Consider the following 25,000-nt stretch of genomic DNA (forward strand, 5'->3'; position numbering starts at 1 on the left):
AAATGATATATGATAAACAGTCAACTGACTGAAAGCTTGAGGAAGGCCTGATCGTATAGAGCAGGAAAGAGATGTTGTTATAATCGCTCTTATACCTAGAAGGTATTGATCGATCACAATTGAATCGGAGAAATTGAAATTGAAACTGAATTTACAAGACTTCATGTACGAAAATTCTTCGTGAAGAGTAAATGTAACGAAACACAAAAAGCGCCCATTCTATAAACGTACTGCTGGATTAGTGCTTTCTTCACTGTTCATCGTTTTTTACCCCCAAGTAAATGAGGAATTATAGGGGTGGGAGATCGTACGACTCTTGCACAACTTCAGGTGGTTTACGATCACCGCGTGATGTTCATTAGATTCACAATACGGTCTGGATAGTAGCAGGGATAACGATATTTTAAGAAACAACACAACACTTTTTTAACTTAAAAACATGTTTCGACAGAAACTTCTGTCATCTTCAGTTTAAATTACAAAGTACAGAGTTGAATATATAGTGTGAACCAAAATGCTAATTAGCTGTAAGGAAACATGACAATGTAAAAGATTACAAAGAAAGTTTTAAATTAACATGATAAAGTTGATGATTAAGTGTAGGTTTCTTCCATTGAATATGAATGGCTTCTTTTATCTTAAGTTGGAAGGTGGTAGAAGCGTGATCTAGGATGCTAAAACAATCATTAGAGCACAAAGTGCGGCAATGCTCAGAATTCTGTAGATGTTTGAAGACGTGCGAGGTCCTATCACTGAAAGTGTGCTCACGTACGCGCGTGGAAAAATGCCGGGTAGTTTCGCCGACATAGCAGGCACTACAGCCCGCACACAAAAACTTTGTATACCACACCTGCACGGAGCCCACTAGGGACAGGATCCTTCACACTGAACATGTTGCCGATTTTAAATGATGATAATGTTTCTGTCGAAACATGTTTTTAAGTTTAAAAAGTGTTGTGTTGTTTCTTAAAATATTCACAATACGGTGGGAACTTCACTCACTGTGGTAAAGAATAGTGTTGCTACGCAGCCATCCTTTTGTATTCTCACACGCGACCAAAGCTGTTATTGAACTATTTCGTTGCTTTGTTAGTTCACAGTTATTGTCCTCCTGGAAAGAAGACTAACGACCCACAAGGACGTTGCTGTGTTTTTCCTTTCATCTATGCGGGAAAAAAGTATTACTCCTGCACCACCGCTTTAGCAAGACATCCGTGGTGTTCATTTGATGAATACCACACTTGGAACTGGGCCTATTGTGGTAAGAAAAGAAATTATTGATATGTAAGTGTGTGGAATCTGTATAAAATCAGGCAAAATGGCGGAAACGTCGGTGTTGTTCTCGTTTGACGTCTCAGAGTGAACTCCCGGCTCTTTGTCCCTCATACCCGGCGTCAGTCAGTAAATCCCTCAGTCTCGTTCCACCAATTTATGCTGTTAAGACATTTTGTTAAAGGGATCCAGTCAAAGTTATTTCTATTTTAACAATTGCCTGTACCTGTTCCTTACCCTAAAGCGCCAAAGAGAGCCGAATCGAACGAAAAAAGCTACAAATTCGAAAAAGCTATTTAAACTATATCAGTAAATTGACATAATTTAAACAAATAACCCTGGCTGAAATAGCATTCTGCCCGCACTTACTTGACGACTGTTAACGACGGTGTTCAACTGAGAAACTCGAGCCCCAAACATATTTGCCATAAGTGATTTTTTCAAAATACCGTTGCCCTTTTTTCTAATCCTTCATAATCAATAAATAACCAGTTCATACTTTGCAAAATCAAGCGCCGAAATTCGCACTTAAACCTTTTTTGGTATTCGCGTGCTATTCTCTGCGCCCTTAACGTCTTTGTGACTTCTTCGATATCAATATTGGCAGGTATTAAACCTTGCCCTAATCTTTCCCCCTGCCAGTGACGCAGATTAAACTTTATTTTTTACAGCAGTGAAGACACAAATTTTATTTGAATGGAGAACAAGTCATGATCATAACCTGTGAAACAAATTTCACCAAAAGGAAGACAGTTTATAGCAGCTGCTTGAATATAACGATTTTGTTTAGGCATCCCTTATCATAGGAAACCTAATTACCTTTTACGTTGATGTAACTTTTTTCATTTGCAAGACAAAAGCCCACAATAAAATAATCGATGTTTCAGTTGACGAATGTGCCAGTTCACCATGTAAGAATGGAGCGAGCTGCAGGGCGACTAATGATTCAGAGGTTGGTTACAGTTGCCAGCCATGTCCTGAAGGATGGATAGGGAAAAACTGCGATAAAGGTATTTTTTATTACGCATTAACGGCTAGATAACATCTTTATGAGTAAAAACCCTCAACATTTCTTTTTTGTCCGTACACAAACTGTTTGGAACTTCAGTGATTTCCGTTTACCAGCGAAGCTTAATTATATGCCGTGGATAATCCCGATGGTAGGATGTGAAATAACGTAAACTCGAGACAATTGTAGAGCGAGTTTCAATCGAGTGTTGTAAAACCAAAACCAAAGTAATTACTTTAGCCAATCAAAAAGGACGGAGACAATCCAGTAAACCAATCAAAACTCGAAGTAATTATACGTAGCCGACACAAAGGGCGGGAAAATGTGTGCGCGTGAGCCGTGTTTGGCTTTGGTTTCACTTCTGATTGGTTTAAAAAGTGGCGCGAGAACTTTGAACCAATCATTGAGTGAAGTGTTGCAAAACCAAAGCAATTCGCTAATTACTTTCGACACTCAATTGAAAACCGCTCAAAAGTTGATTGTTGTATTTTTATTGTTTTAAGTTGATGAATGTTCGAGGTCACCCTGTAAGAATGGAGCCAATTGCAAGATTATTGAAGATGGGTACAGCTGTCAGCCTTGCCCTGCTGGATGGAAGGGAAAAGACTGTGATGAAGGTTTGATATTATTAAATGTGTTGTAACACACTAAGAAGAGTTAAAAAGAATTTTAGGAACTATCATGCAACTAAATTCAAAATGCCTTCACGGCATAAAAACTGGTTTAAAAGAGAAACTTCGTTAATCAAAAGTTTAAATGTCTGGTAATTCAGAGGTATATACATAGGGAGGAAAGAATGACATGTGCTAATTGAAACAACATCAATATTCTTTCGACATGCACTAGTCATGATAAACAAGTAGTTGGACTTGGGGAATTTATGTTTTCTCCAATTTGTTGTTGTACAACTTATTTTTCATATTTAATCTACCAACATGTTCTCTACCTTGAATTGACGATTATCGTTAATTGTTAATTTGCTTTCAATTTACTATTATCGTTATTTCAGAACACTGTGTCCCAGGACTTGTGGTAGCATATAAAAAGAAAAAAGTAAAAGCAGCCCCTGGACAGGATTTGAACCCGGAGAACCCACTTCGAAGGAACTGTTTTTATCCACTTAACCACTAAAGATCAACTGACTAAAATTGTGCCGATTATTTACCAAACCTAATTAGTATATATATAAAATCATTGCTGAATGATGGTTAAGTCTAAAGCTTGATTTTAAAATGGTTAGCTTTCTCTTGAAGTTTGGTAACCCACATTTTCACTGAGTAAGCTTGCTTCTTAACGGCTGTTAATACACGTTTACAGCGGCACTTTTGGAAGAAAAAATTATTGACATTAATAAAAAATGACATCCTCGTAGTTAGTGATGTGGTAGTCTAGTGGTTAAGTGAAGGGGTTATTATTTACACGTTCCCAGGTTCGAGTCCTGCGAGTCCAGACAGAAATAACGATAATAGTAAATTGAAAGCAAATTAACAATTAAGGATAATCGTCAATTCAAGGTAGAGAACATGCTGAATCTACGTCGGTACCAGTCTTAAGCCGTATATATTCTCGTAAGGGCCTGTGGCTCTTATGATATATATGCCTAAAAACCTCCGCTAACAGTCTATTCGTTTTCTACTAAATACGAAGAAAATAAAATAAATAGTTGTTGTCGATGCGTTACAGTGCAACGCGCCTTACTGTGGCCCCCCAACAAACTTTCACATTTTCCATTTACGTGTAAATACGTCAACTCAACATGCCAAGCAACGGTGTTCAACTGACAACGTGCGAACTTTGCAAGGAGGCGTGCAGACTGTCAATCAAACTCGCACACCCTAATTGGCGGATAATTTGTAAAAAAAAAACTTTGTTAGGTGGTCACGGTACGGTGCGCCGCAGTTGAAATGTTTGTTCTGAAGAGGTAAAGGAAAAGGTAAAGGTACACCTTATTTAACGTCGAAAGTTCCTTTACTCTCTGCAGAGTATTCTCCCAGAAAGCCGACGGTGTGCTCATTTCACCTAGAAAATATTGATCGATCAGAATTGAATCGGAGAAATTGAAATTGAAATTCAATGTACAAGACTTCATCGTCCTTGGTACTATTTTTATTACTTGGGTGTCTTAATGAAATTCACTGTCGTATGAAGAGTCAAATCAAAAGAAATATTTTTATAACCCCCTTTTTTTTGTCAATGAACTTCCATGATTGATTTTACAGAGTCCAAAACTGACAGGTGGCTATAGCAAACTGGCCCCAGTTGTTCGAAGGGTGTATAGCGCTATCTACTGAATAAATCACTATCCACTGGATAGAAAGGAAAAGGAACGGAGCTTTATTTAAGTGTCTAATCTTCTAGCGCTGTAGAGCACTAATCGGGGACACTGTAAATTGAAATTAACAAGTTAACGCAAATCAAATCAAATTTTGGTTTTTGAGGAGAGGAGAAAACCGGAATACCAGGAGAAAAACCTCTCGGTGCAGAGTAGAGAACCAACAAACTCAACCCACATATGACGCCGAGTCTGGGGATCGAACCCGGGCCACATTGGTGGGAGGCGAGTGCTCTCACCACTGCGCCATCCCTGCACCGGTTGCGATTGGTTTCGCTAATGTTTATCCGCCCCATAGTAATTTATCCGGTGAATACGGTTATCCACCTTTTGAATAACTGAGCCCAGAACGGCACTCTTACTACTTGTTCAGTGAAGGTGCAGATGCGTTATTGCTGATCGGATTATTGTTTTATTCCGTTATTATTCTGTTGTCTTCTTCAGACATTGACGAATGTAAATCAGCACCGTGTAAAAATGGAGGAATCTGTGAAAACGACAACGGATCTTTCACTTGCAAGTGCAATGCTGGTTTTGCTGGACATCTCTGCGAGAAAGGTAATGTAAATAGCAACAAAACGCAATACGGTTGCAAGAGTGTTGTTAAAGCAATGCCGTATGTTTAAGGTTAATAATACGTTTTCTTTCCCTTCTCAAGATATTGACGAATGTAAATCACCTTCTCCGTGTAAAAATAATGGGACTTGTGTGAACGAGCATGGAAGTTACACGTGCAACTGCAATGCCGGTTTTACCGGAAATATTTGTGAGAAAGGTAATGTGAAAACACAAAATCATGTTGTCATCGTATAAAAATACTGCTAAAGAAAAGCTTCATTGAAATATTAAGAGCCTTTAGTTTCCCCCAGTTTCCGGACATCGACGAATGCATATTATTCCCCGCTTCTAAAAGTGGAACTTATGTAACGAACAGGGGATTCACACATGCACCTGAAATGCTGACTTTTTGGGAAAATTCTTCTTGAAGAGTAAATGTAACGAAACACAAAAAGCGCCCATCCTATAACGAACTGCTAAAGTAGTGCTTTCTTCACGGTTCATCGCTTTTTACTTCTCAGAAATGAGGAATTATAGCGGAGCTCAGGTGCGCGAACCGCGTCAAAAAGAGCAGAATCGAACGGAAAGAGCTACAAAAGCGAAAAAACTATTTAAAGCATATCAATAAATTGTCATAATTTTAACAAATAACCCTGGCTGAAATAGCATTTCAGCGATCGTAAAATATAAAACTGAGATTCCCAATAACGTCAACTTTGAGACCATCGTAGAGCGAGCTTCAATCGAGTGTCGTAAAACCAAAACTAAAGTAATTACTTTGACCAATCAAAAAGGACGGAGACAATCCAGTCAACCAATCAAAACTTGAAGTAATTACACATACCGACGCAAAGCGCGGGAAAATGTGCACGCGCGAGCCACGTTTGGTTTTGGTTTCACTTCTGATTGGTTGAAAAAGTGGCACGAGAACTTTCAACCAACCACTGAGTGAAGTGTTGCAAAACCAAAGGAATTCGCTAATTACTTTCGACACTCAATTGAAAACCGCTCTAAAGTTGATTGTTGTATTTTTACTTTTTTAAGTTGATGAATGCTCGAGGTCACCCTGTAAGAATGGAGCCAATTGCAAGATTACTGAGGATGGGTACAGCTGTCAGCCTTGCCCTGCTGGATGGAAGGGAAAAGACTGTGATGAAGGTTTGATATTATTAAATTTGTTGTAACACTCTAAGAAGAGTTAAAAAGAATTTTAGGAACTATCATGCGATTAAATTCAAAATGCCTACATGGCATAAAAACTGGTTCAAAAGAGAAACTTCGTTAATCAAAAGATCAAATGTCCTCTAATTCAGAGGTATATATAGGGAATACAACTTCATGATTCACACATTTGTCTTTGTTATTCAAAGTAACCCAGTAAACAGGCAACTGAACGAAATGATATATGATAAAAAGTCAACTGAGTGAAAGCTTGAAGAAGGCCTGATCGTATGTAGCAGCAAAGAGATATTGTTATCATCATTTAAATTGAAATTGAGTGTACAAGACTTCATCGTCCTTGGTACTATTTTTATTACTTGCGTGTCTTAATGAAATTCATTATCGTATGAAGAGTCAAATCAAAAGAAATATTTTTATAACCCCTTGTTTTTGTCAATAAACTTCCATGATTGATTTTTCACAATCCAATACTAACATCTTGCTATAGCAAACTGAACGGTACTCTTACTACTTGTACAAGGTGCAAATGCGATAGCACTAATCGGATCATTGATTTATTCCGTTATTATTCTGTTGTCTTTTTCAGACATTGACGAATGTAAATCAGCACCGTGTAAAAATAGAGGAATCTGTGACAACGACAACGGATCTTTCACTTGCAAGTGCAATGCTGGTTTTGCTGGACATCTCTGCGAGAAAGGTAGTGTGAATAGCAACAAAAAGCAATACGGTTGCAAGAGTGTTGTTAAAGCAATGCCGTATGTTTAAGGTTAATAATACGTTTTCTTTCCCTTCTCAAGATATTGACGAATGTAAATCACCTTCTCCGTGTAAAAATAATGGGACTTGTGTGAACGAGCATGGAAGTTACACGTGCAACTGCAATGCCGGTTTTACCGGAAAGCTTTGTGAGAAAGGTATTGTGACATCACAAAATGTTTTTCTCGTATAAAAATACTGCTAAAGAAAAGCTTCATTGAAATATTAAGAACCTTTAGTTTTCCCCAGTTTCCGGACATCGACGAATGCATATTATTCCCCGGTTCTAAAAGTGGAAGTTATGTAACGAACAGGGTATTCACACATGCACCTGAAATGCTGACTTTTTGGGAAAATTTTTCGTGAGGAGTAAATGTAACGAAACACAAAAAACGCCCATCCTATAACGACCAAAAGGTGCAAATGCGATAGCACTAATCGGATTATTGATTTATTCCGTTATTACTCTGTTGTCTTTTTCAGACATTGACGAATGTAAATCAGCACCGTGTAAAAATGGAGGAATCTGTGAAAACGACAAAGGAACTTTCACTTGCAAGTGCAATGCTAGTTTTACTGGACATCTCTGCGAGAAAGGTAGTGTGAATAGCAACAAAAAGCAACACGGTTGCAAGAGTGTTTCTAAAGTAATGCTGTATGTTTAAGGTTAATAGCACGTTTTCTTTCCCTTCTCAAGATATTGACGAATGTAAATCACCTTCTCCGTGTAAAAATAATGGGACCTGTGTGAACGAGCATGGAAGTTACACGTGCAACTGCAATGCCGGTTTTACCGGAAAGCTTTGTGAGAAAGGTATTGTGACATCACAAAATGTTTTTCTCGTATAAAAATACTGCTAAAGAAAAGCTTCATTGAAATATTAAGAACCTTTAGTTTCCCCCAGTTTCCGGACATCGACGAATGCATATTATTCCCCGCTTCTAAAAGTGGAACTTATGTAACGAACAGGGGATTCACACATGCACCTGAAATGCTGACTTTTTGGGAAAATTCTCCGTGAGGAGTAAATGTAACGAGACACAAAAACGCCCATCCTATAACGAACTGCTAAAGTAGTGCTTTCTTCACGGTTCATCGTTTTTTACTTCTAAGGAATGAGGAATTATAGCGGAGCTCAGGCGCGAGAAACGCTTCAAAGAGAGCAGAATCGAACGAAAAGAGCTACACATGCGAAAAAACTATTTAAAGCATATCAGTTAATTGTCATAATTTTAACAAATCTTAGGATATGAAACTGAGATTCCCAATAACGTAAACTTTGAGACAATTCTAGAGCGAGTTTCAATCAAGTGTCGTAAAACCAAAACCAAAGTAATTACTTTGGCCAATCAAAAAGGACAGAGACAATCCAGTCAACCAATCAAAACTTGAAGTAATTACACGTAGCCTACGCAAAGCCCGGGAAAATGTGCACGCGCGAGCCACGTTTGCTTTTGGTTTCACTTCTGATTGGTGGAAAAAGTACTTGAGCACGAGAACTTTTTAACCGATCACTGGTGAGCAAGGGTCAATTTGTGGGTCTCGACTGTTTTTATCTTTCACACACTCACTTTGGAGGTTGGTTGGCTGCATCTTGATATGCTTTAATGTGACAGCGCGACGGTGTCAATGAGTTTCAAATGTGCTAGTCAGTACTTGGCTGTGTAGCCGCGCGATGCGGTTCCAGTCGAGACCCACAAATTGACAGTTGCTCTCCATAGAGTCTCCAGTAGCTCAGTGGTTAGAGCATCCGACTAGATCACGGAGGGTCGTGGATCCAAATCCCATCTGGGACTCGGATATTTTTCCGAGTCTACATTTCTCCTTACATTTAATATAATTGTTGTTGTTTCAACTTTCACACGTTATCATCATTGAAATTGAAATTGACTTCGTCGTCCTTGGTACTATTTTTATTACTTGGGTGTTTTAATGAAATTCATTATCGTATGAAGAGTCAAATCAAGAGAAATATTTTTATAACCCCTTGTTTTTGTCAATGAACTTCCATGATTGATTTTTCAGAATCCAATACTAGCATCTGGCTATAGCAAACTGAACGGTACTCTTACTACTTGTACAAAGTGCAAATGCGTTAACGCTAATCCGATTAATGATTTATTCCGTTATTATTCTGTTGTCTTCTTCAGACATCGACGAATGTAAATCAGCACCGTGTAAAAATGGAGGAATCTGTGAAAACGACAAAGGAACTTTCACTTGCAAGTGCAATGCTAGTTTTACTGGGCATCTCTGCGAGAAAGGTATTGTGAATAGCAACAAAGAGCAATACGGTTGCAAGAGTGTTTCTAAAGTAATGCCGTATGTTTAAGGTTAATAATACGTTTTCTTTCCCTTCTCAAGATATTGACGAATGTAAATCACCTTCTCCGTGTAAAAATAATGGGACTTGTGTGAACGAGCATGGAAGTTACACGTGCAACTGCAATGCCGGTTTTACCGGAAATATTTGTGAGAAAGGTAATGTGAAAACACAAAATCATGTTGTCATCGTATAAAAATACTGCTAAAGAAAAGCTTCATTGAAATATTAAGAGCCTTTAGTTTCCCCCAGTTTCCGGACATCGACGAATGCATATTATTCCCCGCTTCTAAAAGTGGAACTTATGTAACGAACAGGGGATTCACACATGCACCTGAAATGCTGACTTTTTGGGAAAATTCTTCGTGAGGAGTAAATGTAACGAAACACAAAAAACGCCCATCCTATAACGAACTGCTAAAGTATTGCTTTCTTCACGGTTCATCGTTTTTTACTTCTAAGGAATGAGGAATTATAGCGGAGCTCAGGCGCGAGAAACGCTTCAAGGGAGCAGAATCGAACGAAAAGAGCTACACATGCGAAAAAACTATTTAAAGCATATCAGTAAATTGTCATAATTTTAACAAATAACCCTGACTGAAATAGCATTTCAGTGATCGTAGGATATGAAACTGAGATTCCCAATAACGTAAACTTTGAGACAATTGTAGAGCGAGTTTCAATCAAGTGTCGTAAAACCAAAACCAAAGTAACTACTTTGGCCAATCAAAAAGGACAGAGACAATCCAGTCAACCAATCAAAACTTGAAGTAATTACACGTAGCCTACGCAAAGCCCGGGAAAATGTGCACGCGTGAGCCACGTTTGGTTTTGGTTTCACTTCTGATTGGTTTAAAAAGTGGCGCGAGAACTTTTTAACCGATCACTGGTGAGCAAGGGTTAATTTGTGGGTCTCGACTGTTTTCATCTTTCACACACTCACTTTAGAGGTTGGTTGGCTGCATCTTGATATGCTTTAATGTGACAGCGCGATGCTGTTAATGAGTTTCAAATGTGCTAGTCAGTACTTGGCTGTGTAGCCGCGCGATGCGGTTCCAGTCGAGACCTACAAATTGACAGTTGCTCACCTTAGAGTCTCCAGTAGCTCTCAGTGGTTAGAGCATCCGACTAGATCACGGAGGGTCGTGGGTTCAAATCCCATCTGGGACTCGGATATTTTTCCGAGTCTACATTTCTCCTTACATTTAATATCATTGTTGTTGTTTCATCTTTAATTTTCACACGTTATCATCATTGAAATTGAAATTGACTCCATCGTCCTTGGTACTATTTTAATTACTTGGGTGTTTTAATGAAATTTATTATCGTATGAAGAGTCAAATCAAGAGAAATATTTTTATAACCCCTTGTTTTTGTCAATGAACTTCCATGATTGATTTTTCAGAATCCAATACTAGCATCTGGCTATAGCAAACTGAACGGTACTCTTACTACTTGTACAAGGTGCAAATGCGTTAGCGCTAATCGGATTAATGATTTATTCCGTTATTATTCTGTTGTCTTTTTCAGACATTGACGAATGTAAATCAGCACCGTGTAAAAATGGAGGAATCTGTGAAAACGACAAAGGAACTTTCACTTGCAAGTGCAATGCTAGTTTTACTGGACATCTCTGCGAGAAAGGTAGTGTGAATAGCAACAAAAAGCAACACGGTTGCAAGAGTGTTACTAAAGTAATGCCGTATGTTTAAGGTTAATAATACGTTTTCTTTCCCTTCTCAAGATATTGACGAATGTAAATCACCTTCTCCGTGTAAAAATAATGGGAATTGTGTGAACGAGCATGGAAGTTACACGTGCAACTGCAATGCCGGTTTTACCGGAAAGCTTTGTGAGAAAGGTATTGTGACATCACAAAATGTTTTTCTCGTATAAAGATACTGCTAAAGAAAAGCTTCATTGAAATATTAAGAACCTTTAGTTTTCCCCAGTTTCCGGACATCGACGAATGCATATTATTCCCCGCTTCTAAAAGTGGAACTTATGTAACGAACAGGGGATTCACACATGCACCTGAAATGCTGACTTTTTGGGAAAATTATCCGTGAGGAGTAAAATTAACGAGACACAAAAACGCCCATCCTATAACGAACTGCTAAAGCAGTGCTTTCTTCACGGTTCATCGTTTTTTACTTCTCAGGAATAAGGAATTATAGCGGAGCTCAGGTGCGCGAACCGCGTCAAAAAGAGCAGAATCGAACGAAAAGAGCTACACATGCGAAAAGACTATTTAAAGCATATCACTAAATTTTCATAGTTTTAAGAAATAACCCTGACTGAAATAGCATTTCAGTGATCGTAGGATATGAAACTGAGATTCCCAATAACGTAAACTTTGAGACAATTGTAGAGCGAGTTTCAATCGAGTGTCGTAAAACCAAAACCAAAGTAATTACTTTGGCCAGTCAAAAAGGACGGAGACAATCCAGTCAACCAATCAAAACTTGAAGTAATTACACGTAGCCTACGCAAAGCCCGGGAAAATGTGCACGCGTGAGCCACGTTTGGTTATGGTTTCACTTCTGATTGGTGGAAAAAGTAGCACGAGAACTTTTAACCAATCACTGAATAACTTCTTTGTAAATATTAGGCCAACTTTAGCAAAGGAAATCAAAACTGATCATACAGACCCCTTGAAATACATAGAATCTACACCATCAAACAGTTTTTATCTTGCTCCAGTAACCCAAACACAGGTATCTACATTATTTGCTGGACTAAAAGAAAATAAAGCATGCATAAATGTTCCTAACAAACTTATTAAACTTGCAAGTGGACAGCTCTCTGCACCCTTCACTGAAATATATAATGAGTCAATACTATTGGGGGAGTTTCCTGAAATCTTTAAAATATCAAAAGTAACCCCAATATTTAAAAGTGGCAGTGTATCTGATTTAGGAAATTATAGGCCAATAGCAGTTATTTCTCCCTTTAGTAAAGTACTGGAAAGACTAGTATATGACCAACTTGTGTCCTATCTGGAAAAAGAATGTCTACTCTTTAACTTCCAGTTTGACTTTCGAAAGGGATACTCCAGTGAATATGCCATTCTAGAAACTGTGGAGAAATTAAAATCAGCAGTTGACGATCAGCAAATAACATGTGGTATCTTTTAGACTTTTCGAGGGCCTTCGATACAATTAACCACCATATTCTTTTAGAAAAACTGTATAAATATGGGATCCGAGGACTTCCCCATGCATGGTTTTCAGACTATATAACTAATCGTAAACAATATGTCAAAGTTGGTAATGCAGAATCCAGCCTGAAAACCATCACATGTGGCGTGCCTCAAGGCTCCACACTAGGTCCACTGCTGTTTCTTTTGTATATTAATGATTTGCCTAGGTCCTCGATGAAATTAACTTTTAGGATTTTTGCAGATGATACAAATATGTTTTATTCTTCAAACGACCCCGAACAATTACAATCAGTTGTTAATGAAGAACTTGGAAAGGTCTTAAAATTTTGTGCAGCAATTATGCTACCATTAATTTTAAAAAGACAAATTACATGATAATTACTTCACCTAAGAAGAAAACAATTATCAGTATAACAGTGTGTAGTATAGAACAAAAGTCGCAGATGAAATACTTGGGTGTCTTTATTGATGAGCACCTAAAGTGGGATGCTCAGCTCCAGCACATTAACAACAAAATAACAAAAAATATTGGAATTTTATTTAAGCTTAGGCATTGCATGCCTATGAGTACACTTACACAACTGTATTATACTCTCATATATCCGTATTTGAAAAATCAAAATAAGTCAAAATAACTGTATTCGTGGCATCTTTTTTGCAAACAAAAGAAAAAGTCCCACACCGTACTTTAGACTATTAGAAATTTTAAAGTTAGAGAATATTTTTAAATTAAAAATTGGCGCTCTTGTGCATAAAATACAAGATCGAAAAAAGGATATACCTCTTGCTCTCTATGATTTAGTTCAACCAGCTTCGGCTGTCCATAATTATAAGACCAAGATATGCCACTAATCAAAACCTGTACAGAACATTTTCTAGAACTAATTATGGCATGGCAAGGTTTAGCGTAGAGGCATCACAGACCTGGGAAGCAATACCTATAAAAATTAAGTGTCTCCCCTTTGAAAGTTTTAAAAAAAGAATTCAAACTCTCTCTACTTGATAGTTAGACGTGTGATTAACTTAGCCAGACCTTTAAAACTAGTTTCTATAAGCACAACATAACCTCCACCCACTTGTAACTGCTCTGTGGTAGCAGCCAACTCGAAAGCTTGGCTCCTTTGGCTGCTACACACTTTCTTCTTTGTTATGTTTAATTCAGTGTGTAGCTAGCTCTGTTTTTATTTCTTTTTTACTCTTTTTGTTGTTGTATTGTAGTTGAATAAGTGTGAATAAATGAACTTGAACTTGAACTTGAATGAAGTGTTGCAAAACCAAAGCAATTCGCTAATTATTTTTGATACTCAATTGAAAACCGCTCTAAAGTTGATTGTTGTATTTTTATTTTTTTAAGTTGATGAATGTACGAGGTGCAGATGCGTTATTGCCGATCGGATTATTGTTTTATTCCGTTATTATTCTGTTGTCTTCTTCAGACATCGACGAATGTAAATCAGCACCGTGTAAAAATGGAGGAATCTGTGAAAACGACAAAGGAACTTTCACTTGCAAGTGCAATGCTGGTTTTACTGGACATCTCTGCGAGAAAGGTAATGTAAATAGCAACAAAAAGCAATACGGTTGCAAGAGTGTTGTTAAAGCAATGCCGTATGTTTAAGGTTAATAATACGTTTTCTTTCCCTTCTCAAGATATTGACGAATGTAAATCACCTTCTCCGTGTAAAAATAATGGGACTTGTGTGAACAAGCATGGAAGTTACACGTGCAACTGCAATGCCGGTTTTACCGGAAATATTTGTGAGAAAGGTAATGTGAAAACACAAAATCATGTTGTCATCGTATAAAAATACTGCTAAACAAAAGCTTCATTGAAATATTAGGAGCCTTTAGTTTCCCCCAATTTCCGGACATCGACGAATGCATATTATTCCCCGCTTCTAAAAGTGGAACTTATGTAACGAACAGGGGATTCACACATGCACCTGAAATGCTGACTTTTTGGGAAAATTCTTCTTGAAGAGTAAATGTAGCGAAACACAAAAAGCGCCCATCCTATAACGAACTGCTAAAGTAGTGCTTTCTTCACGGTTCATCGCTTTTTACTTCTCAGGAATGAGGAATTATAGCGGAGCTCAGGTGCGCGAACCGCGTCAAAAAGAGCAGAATCGAACGGAAAGAGCTACACAAGCGAAAAAACTATTTAAAGCATATCACTAAATTGTCATAATTTTAACAAATAACCCTGGCTGAAATAGCATTTCAGCGATCGTAGGATATGAAACTGAGATTCCCAATAACGTCAACTTCGAGACAATCGTATAGAGCGAGTTTCAATCGAGTGTCGTAAAACCAAAACCAAAGTAATTACTTTGGCCAATCAAAAAGGACGGAGACAATCCAGTCAGCCAATCAAAACTTGAAGTAATTACACATACCGACGCAAAGCACGGGAAAATGTGCACGCGCGAGCCACGTTTGGTTTTGGTTTCACTTCTGATTGGTTGAAAAAGTGGCACGAGAACTTTCAACCAACCACTGAGTGAAGTGTTGCAAACCCAAAGCAATTCGCTAATTACTTCCGACACTCAATTGAAAACCGCTCTAAAGTTGATTGTTGTATTTTTATTTTTTTAAGTTGATGAATGTTCGAGGTCACCCTGTAAGAATGGAGCCAATTGCAAGATTACTGAGGATGGGTACAGCTGTCAGCCTTGCCCTGCTGGATGGAAGGGAAAAGACTGTGATGAGGGTTTGATATATTAAATTTGTTGTAACACTCTAAGAAGAGTTAAAAAGAGTTTTAGGAACTATCATGCGACTAAATTCAAAATGCCTACATGGCATAAAAACTGGTTCAAAAGAGAAATTCGTTAATCAAAAGATCAAATGTCCTCTAATTCAGAGGTATATATAGGGAATCCAACTTCATGATTCACACATTTGTCTTTGTTATTCAAAGTAACCCAGTAAACAGTCAACTGAACGAAATGATATATGATAAACAGTCAACTGAGTGAAAGCTTGAGGAAGGCCTGATCGTATGGAGCAGGAAAGAGATATTGTTATCATCATTGAAATTGAAATTGAGTGTACAAGACTCTAAGAAGAGTTAAAAAGAGTTTTAGGAACTATCATGCGACTAAATTCAAAATGCCTACATGGCATAAAAACTGGTTCAAAAGAGAAATTCGTTAATCAAAAGATCAAATGTCCTCTAATTCAGAGGTATATATAGGGAATCCCACTTCTCGATTCACATATTTGTCTTTGTTATTAAAAGTAACCCAGTAAACAGGCAACTGAACGAAATGATATATGATAAACAGTCAACTGACTTAAAGCAGCGACATGTTTCAGCGACAGAAAGGTGTATAGTACACCTGAGGTGTCATGTTGCAGGGACAAGTTGCAGCGACATGTTTCAGCGACAAAAAGGTGTATAGTACACCTGAGGTGACATGTATTAGGGTCGTGTAGAGGGGACGTGTAGCTGGGACAAAATCGCAACATTTGCACACAGATGAAAATGTTGCGGATACATGTTCCAGCGATATGTTGCAGAGACTTGTCTCACGAAGTGCACTGAATTTGTTGAACCTCATGGAACACGTCGCGGGGACAAAATCAACCCCAAATTTGTGTTGCACAATTATAAAAGTATCAGTTCACACGAGGGACATGTCGCTAGCTGCAAAATATCCCTGAAAGTGTGTGCACATGTTGTGATTTTGTCTCGGCCACGTGTCCCCGCTGCACCTCCCTGCTACATGTCGCCTCAGTGTGCACTACACAAGTTTTTTGTCGCTGCAACATGTCCCTGCAACATGACCCCTCGTGTCTGCCCACCTTTAGTCCGGCCGGAGTTTTGATCCTGTGACCTCCCCGCACAGTAGTCCGATGCTCAACCAATTGAGCAAACCGGTCGACAATGACGTCTTTTTCATTTTAATTTTGTTGTTTCTTTGCTTGCTTCTGTTTCATCCGTTTTGAACAGACTCGTTTTTCCTTGTCTCTGCTACGATAACGATTCTACACGTAGCTTTGTCAAGATTAAATTCATAGAAAGGCCAACATCCTTCCTTGAACAATCGTTCTCTCCTGTACAAACGTTGCTTGAAGTATAATTGTCCCGTTTTTCTATTACAAAAATACGTTTTTCCTTTTTTTATCCCATGTACTTTATCGTCTCAAAACCAGTTGTATCAGTTGGATCGCCAGAAGAACCTTCAGAAGAGCCAACTCCAGAGGGTAAGCAGTGATCGAGTAGAACGTCCCTCGGGACAAGTATCCCGAGATAAACCCACTCTTGGACCCAAGGACCCTAAAAATACCCGTTCCTTGACGTTCTACCTGCCATTCCGTCGTCGAAACCGTACTTCAACCCTAATTCTGCACCTCAACTTTGACAGTGAAATGGCTTCACTAGTACAATTTTGTTGCTGTGAAAGAAGCCTTTTGCTCATATAACTATTGTAATTAGGCAAACCTTTACGATCACCTCCCCATAGGTAAAAGTTCCTATCTTGTAAACTAGAGCACGCCTTTTTACCAGAGAGCTAATGATGGCCTACCTGTATAAAGACAACTGCACTAAGAGGAACCCCCTTAGTGCAGCTTTTCCTTTCCACTCTTCACGTCGGTAATTATATCGTGCATGGGGTGAAGGGGAAGGGGGGGGGGGGGGGGGGGGGTCGCATTACTTTAAATGGATTGAGCAGGAGAAGGCCTGCTCGGGGCTTAAGAGCAAAAATGATTAAACGCTTTAGGCTTGACGACGCACATCGAATGCTAATGACCGACTTACATGTAGATATATAACTGGAGTAAACTTTTGGCTTTAGGAATCACCTACAAGCCTGTTGGATGCTTCAGAGATGGGCCTCTCCACGCTCGAGCCATGCCTGAGCTTTTGACAAACTTCCGCGGTAACATTGACTGGAACCATCTGGACAAGCTCGTAGAAAAGTGCGCAGACGTAGCCATGAGGAGAGGTAAGTACAGAGTGTGGTGATAACGACTCTTTCATTAAGAAGTTAAAGAAAAAAACGACGGGAACGACAACGCCACAAAATAACAACAATATCATATATTTTTTCGGTAATTTGCATAACAACGACCGGAAAACACCAAATTTGGGATTTTGAACACAACTCAGGCGTACAAGTCTCTACTTTTACTCTGGAACGAATCGTTCTCAATTTATTTTTAGGCTACTTCGCCCACACTGTACGCCGTGAACGAGATTAGGTCGCGTTTTCGTAGCCGTCGCCATCGCAGACCTTATCGTCCCTAGTTTTGGGTTCTGGTCTGGACGAGTCGATAGTGATATAGTAAAGGTGTTCTACTGCGCCTTCCATAAAAGTGAGGACTCTGAAGTTAAAATCCAGTCAGAGGTTGCGTTTTTCATTGCAGGGAAGGATATAACCTGCGTAGCAGGCGTTTTGGTGAATTATGGGTGCTTTTTTCCACCGGGATGCGTTGACTTTCGAGTGATCGTTTGACTGTCATGGCCCGCGAGCGAAAGCCCAGACCGAACTGGGAGGGAAAGAGGAGAAGGAGCGAGAAACCGCCGGCAATCAACCTCACAAGATTTTCGGAACCTCTCATTTTCAATCATGCGTGACGAACACGGGTTTGATGTCTACTAGCCACCAACATAGCGCGCCTTGTGTAAAAATTGTCGGGAGTACAGTTCATGCTTTTTACAAGATCGAACTGAGATTTTAACGACTTCCACAAAAGATTGTCGACGAATCGCACACAGTAGAAACATGGACAGGCAAACGGTAACGGTAGGTTGAAATCTCAGTTCGATCTTGTAAAAAGCATGAACCGTACTCCCGACAATTTTTACACATTTCAGCACTTTGAGAAATACGCGTCTCCTGTCGATGCGAAAACTAGATGAAACTTGCCAATGGTTACAACTTCACTGATTCCTAACTCTTCGGCTTCTTTAATCTGGTCATCGATACTTCTCCAAAGATGTGATGAATTTAAAATGCAGAAGACATTTCGGCGGTCATCTTCTACTATATTTTTAGAAAAAGATGAAGTGTGAAGCTTTTTCCTAATTCAGTGGGAACATCTTCTTTAAGAACACCAGAAAATCCAAGCTCCTCGATCAAGCTCCCGCAAGGACGTTTCCAGATATTTTGAAAACAGATCATCGGCTTTTTCCGCTGTTTTGTTTTTACACTTTTACAAAAGGGAGCAGTGAATTTTGACTGACAGGCGGATTTTTTTGTCACTTTAATAGCCAATAGGGTAGTTTCGAATTGTGCAGCAACAAAAGAACAGAGACAAGGTTCAGGGGAATAATTTGCATTTTCCTTTGTTTTGATCAATACAATATGCTAATTATTCCCCTGAACCTCGACACTGTTCTTTTGTTGCTGCACAATTCGAAACTAGCCTATTAGGAACGATACTGCCTCGTTCCCAGACGTCTCTCTTTTTTTCGAGGAACAAGAGCGCGCTCAAAGGACCAAGGGAAGGGGAAAAGGCGCCTCTCTCCTTTCTCCTTCCCGTGATCCCTCGCATGCTCGTTCCCAGTTTCTCGTGCTTCTAGCTCGCCTGCTTCTGCTTTGCGACTGAAATCGAAGCGCCTGAGGAGGAGGCAGGGAACGATATCTTCCCCTTCCGCTGGCGAACGGGAGTTTCGAAAATCATGTGGGGTTGCAGGCGGATTCTCGCTCCTGTTCTCCTCGTCTCCTCCTCCCTCACTGTGACTTTCTCTTTTGACTTCGGTTCAGGGGCCCGTTTCTCGAAAGACCCGAAAACGTTTCTGGCCGGAAAAGTCATTTGTGAAACTGCCATCCGCGTATTTAAGAAAACTGAGGTGTTTTCAAGATAACAAAAAGCAGAAATGACGACTGAAAACCTCTCGTTTCCTGAGATATAGAGGGAACTGTGACACACGGAAAAGTGCCGAAAAGTTTCGGGACTTTCGAGAAAGGGACTCCAGGTTTTTGGCGCGGCCATTACATTCAAACGGTCCCTCGAAAGCCAACGTACTCCAGCGGAAAGAAGCGTCTGTAATTTACCAAACCGGCTGTTACGCAGGTTAGGCGGGTTATTGCGTCTCTTTCAGGACTATGATTCGGACGAATTGCAATCCACTCTTCTTTTCTCAGCGGCCCACTAACTGTTGCCTGCAAATATCATGTCACTTACGGCAGTGAAAAACAAAACCGTTGATTCGAATACCAGATTTTGCACGTTGCGAAACGCAATCATTGTATGAGTAAAACTACGAGGTTGTTTTGTTCCCCAGTCTATATTAAGTATTCATCAAAGCGACCCATGAATAAGTTAGTTTCTAAACAAACGGTCGTGCTGCGTAGGTGGACCTTAAGAATTGCGAGCTGATATTTCGAGCGTTTGCCCATCGTCAGAGCAAATAGCGAAGGGTTAACGCTCGAAATGTCCGCTCAGAAAACCCCTTTACGATTTTATCAACTCGTTTGATAAGACCAAAGTTTACATTACGTTAGGTGTGCGTTGCTAACTCTAAAGTATGCTGACAATGGTTGCGGTGGCATTAGGGAGTTAACGCTATAATACTACATCAAGGTCTATTGTTCAGTGTTCCCTTGGGAATTCAAAACACCAGAAAGGCTGCGGTCGCATTCGAGAGTTGACACGAAAGTAGTAACAACACCAGCGTTACACTGTGTTTCTCTCAAGTGTGACCTTAACCAATATGTCCATCATTTCCAGGAAAAAAGTACTTTGGACTCCACTTTTATGGAGAGTGTAGGTCTGTCAAGAACTCGGGTCATAATTATGATCGATATGGCAAGAATCCTTCTGGCTGCTACAAGAACTTGGTTGGAAAGGAATGGAACAACATGGTGTACAAGTTTGAGTGTAAGTATGATAATTGCAATGATTTTAGAATACCGTATGTGAAATTTTAGTCATATATTTGAGCTGCGGAATGGTGATGCAATGAAAGTTACAAAGATCAGCGCAGTTACATGAGCAACTTAAGCAGCTGAAACCAGGCCTGGAAAAACCCAGGCTTGAACGGCATTCGAACCCAGGACCGCGCTGCTCTAACAACTGAGCTATTAAGCCGGCCTGGAGCTTGGGACGATTGCGAGTTTTTCGGACCGCAAGATGTTAATATTGCAATTCACGTTGTCGCAAATCACGCGAATATTCATTCAAAAGGAAAAATGGTAGATCACAAACGAAGCACCAGGGAGGAAAAGAGCTATCCAACATCTCGCCATTGTAAATAAAATCTTGTGAAGATTGAAGGAAAGACGGTTCAAGCGAAAGGCTTTTGTCCGGCTACAAGAACCAACATGATCTCCTCTCTAATTGAACGATTATCGTCAAATCGTAATTTGCTTTGAATTTACTATTATCGTTAATTTAGGACACTGTGTCCCAGGAGTTGTGGTAGCAGAGAAAAGAAGGAAATTAAAATCATAACAGTGGATTGGATTTGAACCCGGAGCTTCTATTCTATAGGAACCGCTTCTTTCCTCTTCAACACTGAAAATCAAGACACCGCACTCTCAAAAAAACATATATTTAACTCTCCCATAGAATATCGCTACTGAAGAATTACTAGGCCTAAGCTTTGATTTTAAGGTGGCTCAAACCAGTTTCAAAACTTTCCAGAGACCTTGTTATTCGAAGGATTGACACTACAACACTTTATCACGTAACAGCAATGTTACGGTACCATGTAAAACATCAATTATTGCTGAACAAGATGCGGTCATTTTTATGACCTAAAAGGCTACCATGGCAACAGGAAAGCCTTGCAAAACACCCTTTATTTTGGCTTTAGTGCCTCCTGTCTGAAAAAGGAACTCGGTGATTCCAATTTTTTATTGCACAGTATTTAATATTGTTTGTTTAATATTGTCTTTAAGCAGCTAGCGGTGTGGTGGTCAAGTGGTTAGGTGACGGGTTGATCAGCATTCCCAGGTTCGAGTCCTGTGTCCATACACTTGGGTTGTCGTTTAAAAAATATTTGTCCATTTCCCATATTGCATTTTAAGCTTTCAGAGTTCTAAATTAACGATAATAGTAAATTCAGATAAAATTACGAATTAACGTTAATCGTTAATTCAAGGGTATAGAGAATGGGCTTTAGCAAGAACTGACCAGAGCCATTCTCTTTCCCAGAACCCATAGTTTCTCTTAGTCGACGGGGCCTTCGCTCGAGAAAACGAAGCGGGGCTCTTGTGGCCGATGGCCACATGGTCACATTGTTTTGTACATGATAATATATATTCGATTGCCTGATTGTTCGACTTTTATGACATAAGCCTGACTTACTCACTAACTCACTCACTCATGCCCTTTACGCCTAAGTAGCATGTAGGGCAGCAACATGCTCCTCCACTTCTGCCGGTCCCTTGCCATAAGGTTGATGCCTCCCCTCCTTGATTCCTTTCTCCACTGTCCGTCGCCACGTGATCTTGGGGCGACCCCTCTTGCGTTTCCCTTCTGGCGTCCAATGCATATGTAAAGCCTGAAATGCTGGAAATTTATTCTCACCAGTTGCGTTGTCCTTTCATCACTTTGCAGAGCCTGAGTAATCTCCGGTGATATGGAACTGACCAAGAACACAAATATTTATTTGTCGGTAATCTACGAAAAAAGTCTTGGAAAAAGTACATTAAATTTAGAGAAAGGAAAAAATAAAATGGTTGGAATGAAATAAGCATATTTTGCGTTCTTTTTGTCGTGTTTTCTTTTACCTAAAAGTGAGCGATGTCATAGCTCCCAAGCCCTCATTGACTACAAAGATGCTATAGGATAGACTTTGATGAGAGTTTTTTTTGCCACCCAGAGGTATTACAATAAGAACATTAAACTGATATACTGTATTCAGGATTGTTATGGAAGTTTCTCGGCGTTTTATTGACAATTACAGTTGTCTGTTTATTGCTTAACCCATTGACTCTTAATATGTACTTATTGACTGAGTGTGAGGTCCGTACGGGAAAATATTTGGCCCAAAGTCATGGCAATACGTGTTCCTAGTAGGGCCGTGCAGTTTTTTCCGGCCCTGCTCGTGCTAATGCGTAACGGCCCTCATACGGAGATTTTCTCAGTTTAAAATGAAAGCGCGCGGGGCCGTACGGGCCATCTTATAATAGATTTTGCTGTCTAACGCCAGACGAGTTTGCTCGTCATCAATTGAGATCGGTTCAGCAGTCAGTTTGTTAACAACCTCTACATCCACTTAAAAACTATGTCCTCATTAAGTTTTGAGTGTTAAGTGGTTGACAACTAAGCCTCGCGCATGTAGCGCTGTTCTGACAGAAGTGCTTGGGTGTGGTCGCGACCACAGAACTGGTTTCGTCTTCTGATAGCTGATCGGGGACTTCATTTTCTTTGGAAAGAACATTTTCACTCTCATAAAACAAGACAAGAAGCGCTGCCAGTTTGCATTGTAATCCATGTTGGTTTTTCTTGACCAGTGGAGATTTGCGTTGGTTTGTGTGCTTTTAGCTTTTCCTGTCGTTAATGACGCTTCATCGCGTTATCGTATTTAATGTCTTGATCTGCTTAAGTACGCTTTTCGAAGGGGTTGATCGCACTTTCTCTCTCTCGGAAAATACCTCATTTCACTTTACAAAGCAAGCCTGCTTCAACGCTTTTCCAGGCAGTAAAATAAACTTAACATAACTTGAAATGAAGCTAAATTTTGCTATCTTTAGTACTGAAACAATTTATTTTTCCCCTTTGATGGATATATGTAAATCGATGGTTTGTTTTGAAGTTTCTTTTTTTAATTTATCGACGGTTTTCCTTTTCTGTAGAATCTGAAAGTGCGCACTCCTAAAGTTCATTCCAGCAGTCAGGACAATATATATATGTCAGTTACATCAAGCAGGAGTCACGCATAGGAGCCTCCCTTAATTTGCACTACATCCTTGAGTCGATCTTTGCGCGTATCTTTCTATTTTTAGAACTAATCCATCAACAGGAGACTCACATTTACATTAATTTGAACAATTTCCATACATTGGTTTTGCTGTTTTTGTCTTCGTATAACAATAACTTCATTCTGATTGGTCATTCTAGAGAGTGCGTGCAGAGCCGAAGAACTTGTGATGTTCTAAAAATAGAAAGATACGCGCAAAGGTTGTCTCATAGGGCTGGTATGGGTGAGGAAAGCTCCTTCTAATGGGCCCATGCATTTAAGTACTTTGCCATTCCATTTCACTCTCTGACCGATATTAGACAGGACACTTCGACTTCACTACGAATATTACTTCCAAGCTTCTGTGACAGAAATCCTCGTCATACTGAAGTTAAGATTACTTGTTTACTTCATCTGCAGTAAGATATCAGTTTCTTGCTTTGTATATTAACTACATTGAAATTAAATAAATGGGTGCGCCCTCTTGACTTCGCTTTAAGAGTGCATGTCAGAGATAATCAACCATTTTCGAAATTTCGTGGTCAAAGCTAATCCCAAACCCCCCCCCCCCCCAAAAAAAAAAGGATTTTGCTTAAAATCTTGTCCAGATGTAGCCTATTATGTCTCTAGATGCACATTTTTACTCGAACAGTTGTTGGAAATATACCGAAGGGATGTCGGTCCGTGGACTGGTTGAAAACGAGTTTCCTAAACAACTAGAGAGGAATTCGGAGAGGAGAACGAGGAATAGTTTTTTAGGACACTTGAAAGAGAACTTGGAATGGAAACGACAAAGCGCAAAGAAGAAGTAATTTATTGAAATGGATTACTGAACATAGAAGTGCCAGGAGGATATGATGAAATCCCTGAAGAATAAAAAGAAGACGAATGCATAGAACGAAGATGGTGAAAATGAACGTGACATAATAAACACTGGTAAAGGTAAAGTCCGCTACGTTCCTAGAAGGCCCGTCAGGCCGGCATGAAGCGACTAGGAGTATTTTTACTCCCCCCTGGATGGGACGCTAGTCCATCGCAGGGTTACCGCCAACATTTCGCCGGTACTCATTTATACACCCGTGAGAAGTGTCTTGCCCAAGAACACAACACAATAGGGCCGTTTATACGAGAGAAAATAAGCCGCGGGTAACTCTGGCCGCGGCTTACGTAAGCATCGAAAGGAACTATTTATACCAGTATAAACTCCCAGGCCAGGATAAGACGCGGCTTGGGAAAGCCGTGAACGTAGATTTTGTACCATTTATACAGGGTGTTCGCGGCTTATGTAAGCCGCGGCTTATTTTCTCTCGTATAAACGGCCCTAATGTCCCCAGCCATAACCCGAACCCGGACCACCCGATCCGGAGTCGAGCACACTAACCATGAGGCCATCGCGCCTCACTAATAAACACTAGGAACTTAAAGAAAAACTGGAAGGAAACGCGATGGATGATAGGAAACGAGAAAGAAATTCGGCCAGGGAGAGGATTTAGAGCGTTTTAGATATACTGAAGATATTTAGTACAGGATATGTTATAGT

At 39.7% G+C, this 25,000-nt stretch overlaps 1 protein-coding gene across 5 annotated transcripts in view; it reads left to right on the forward strand.

Annotated features, from left to right (window-relative positions):
• LOC138006637 (fibropellin-1-like) overlaps positions 1-22,328 on the forward strand; it is a 28,153-nt gene extending 5,825 nt beyond the window's left edge. Inside the window, exons 5-25 of one of the 5 annotated variants that reach the window (XM_068853088.1) lie at positions 1,094-1,261; positions 2,160-2,282; positions 2,785-2,898; positions 5,058-5,171; positions 5,272-5,388; positions 6,216-6,329; positions 6,940-7,053; positions 7,154-7,270; positions 7,596-7,709; positions 7,810-7,926; positions 9,264-9,377; positions 9,478-9,594; positions 10,967-11,080; positions 11,181-11,297; positions 14,036-14,149; positions 14,250-14,366; positions 15,196-15,309; positions 16,758-16,808; positions 17,402-17,551; positions 20,283-20,432; positions 22,116-22,327. In XM_068853088.1, coding sequence (XP_068709189.1) covers positions 1,094-1,261; positions 2,160-2,282; positions 2,785-2,898; positions 5,058-5,171; positions 5,272-5,388; positions 6,216-6,329; positions 6,940-7,053; positions 7,154-7,270; positions 7,596-7,709; positions 7,810-7,926; positions 9,264-9,377; positions 9,478-9,594; positions 10,967-11,080; positions 11,181-11,297; positions 14,036-14,149; positions 14,250-14,366; positions 15,196-15,309; positions 16,758-16,808; positions 17,402-17,551; positions 20,283-20,432; positions 22,116-22,117 — 2,372 coding nt within the window. In that variant the 3' untranslated portion in view covers positions 22,118-22,327. Of the gene's footprint in view, positions 1-1,093; positions 1,262-2,159; positions 2,283-2,784; positions 2,899-5,057; positions 5,172-5,271; positions 5,389-6,215; positions 6,330-6,939; positions 7,054-7,153; positions 7,271-7,595; positions 7,710-7,809; positions 7,927-9,263; positions 9,378-9,477; positions 9,595-10,966; positions 11,081-11,180; positions 11,298-14,035; positions 14,150-14,249; positions 14,367-15,195; positions 15,310-16,757; positions 16,809-17,401; positions 17,552-20,282; positions 20,433-22,115 lie in introns of all 5 variants that reach the window. The other 4 variants (XM_068853089.1, XM_068853090.1, XM_068853091.1 and 1 more) reach the window with 4 other exon arrangements.
• Positions 22,329-25,000: the final 2,672 nt, after the last annotated feature.

The sequence above is a fragment of the Montipora foliosa genome, chromosome 6 (assembly GCF_036669935.1).
Source record: "Montipora foliosa isolate CH-2021 chromosome 6, ASM3666993v2, whole genome shotgun sequence".
In the NCBI taxonomy this organism is placed as follows: domain Eukaryota; kingdom Metazoa; phylum Cnidaria; class Anthozoa; order Scleractinia; family Acroporidae; genus Montipora; species Montipora foliosa.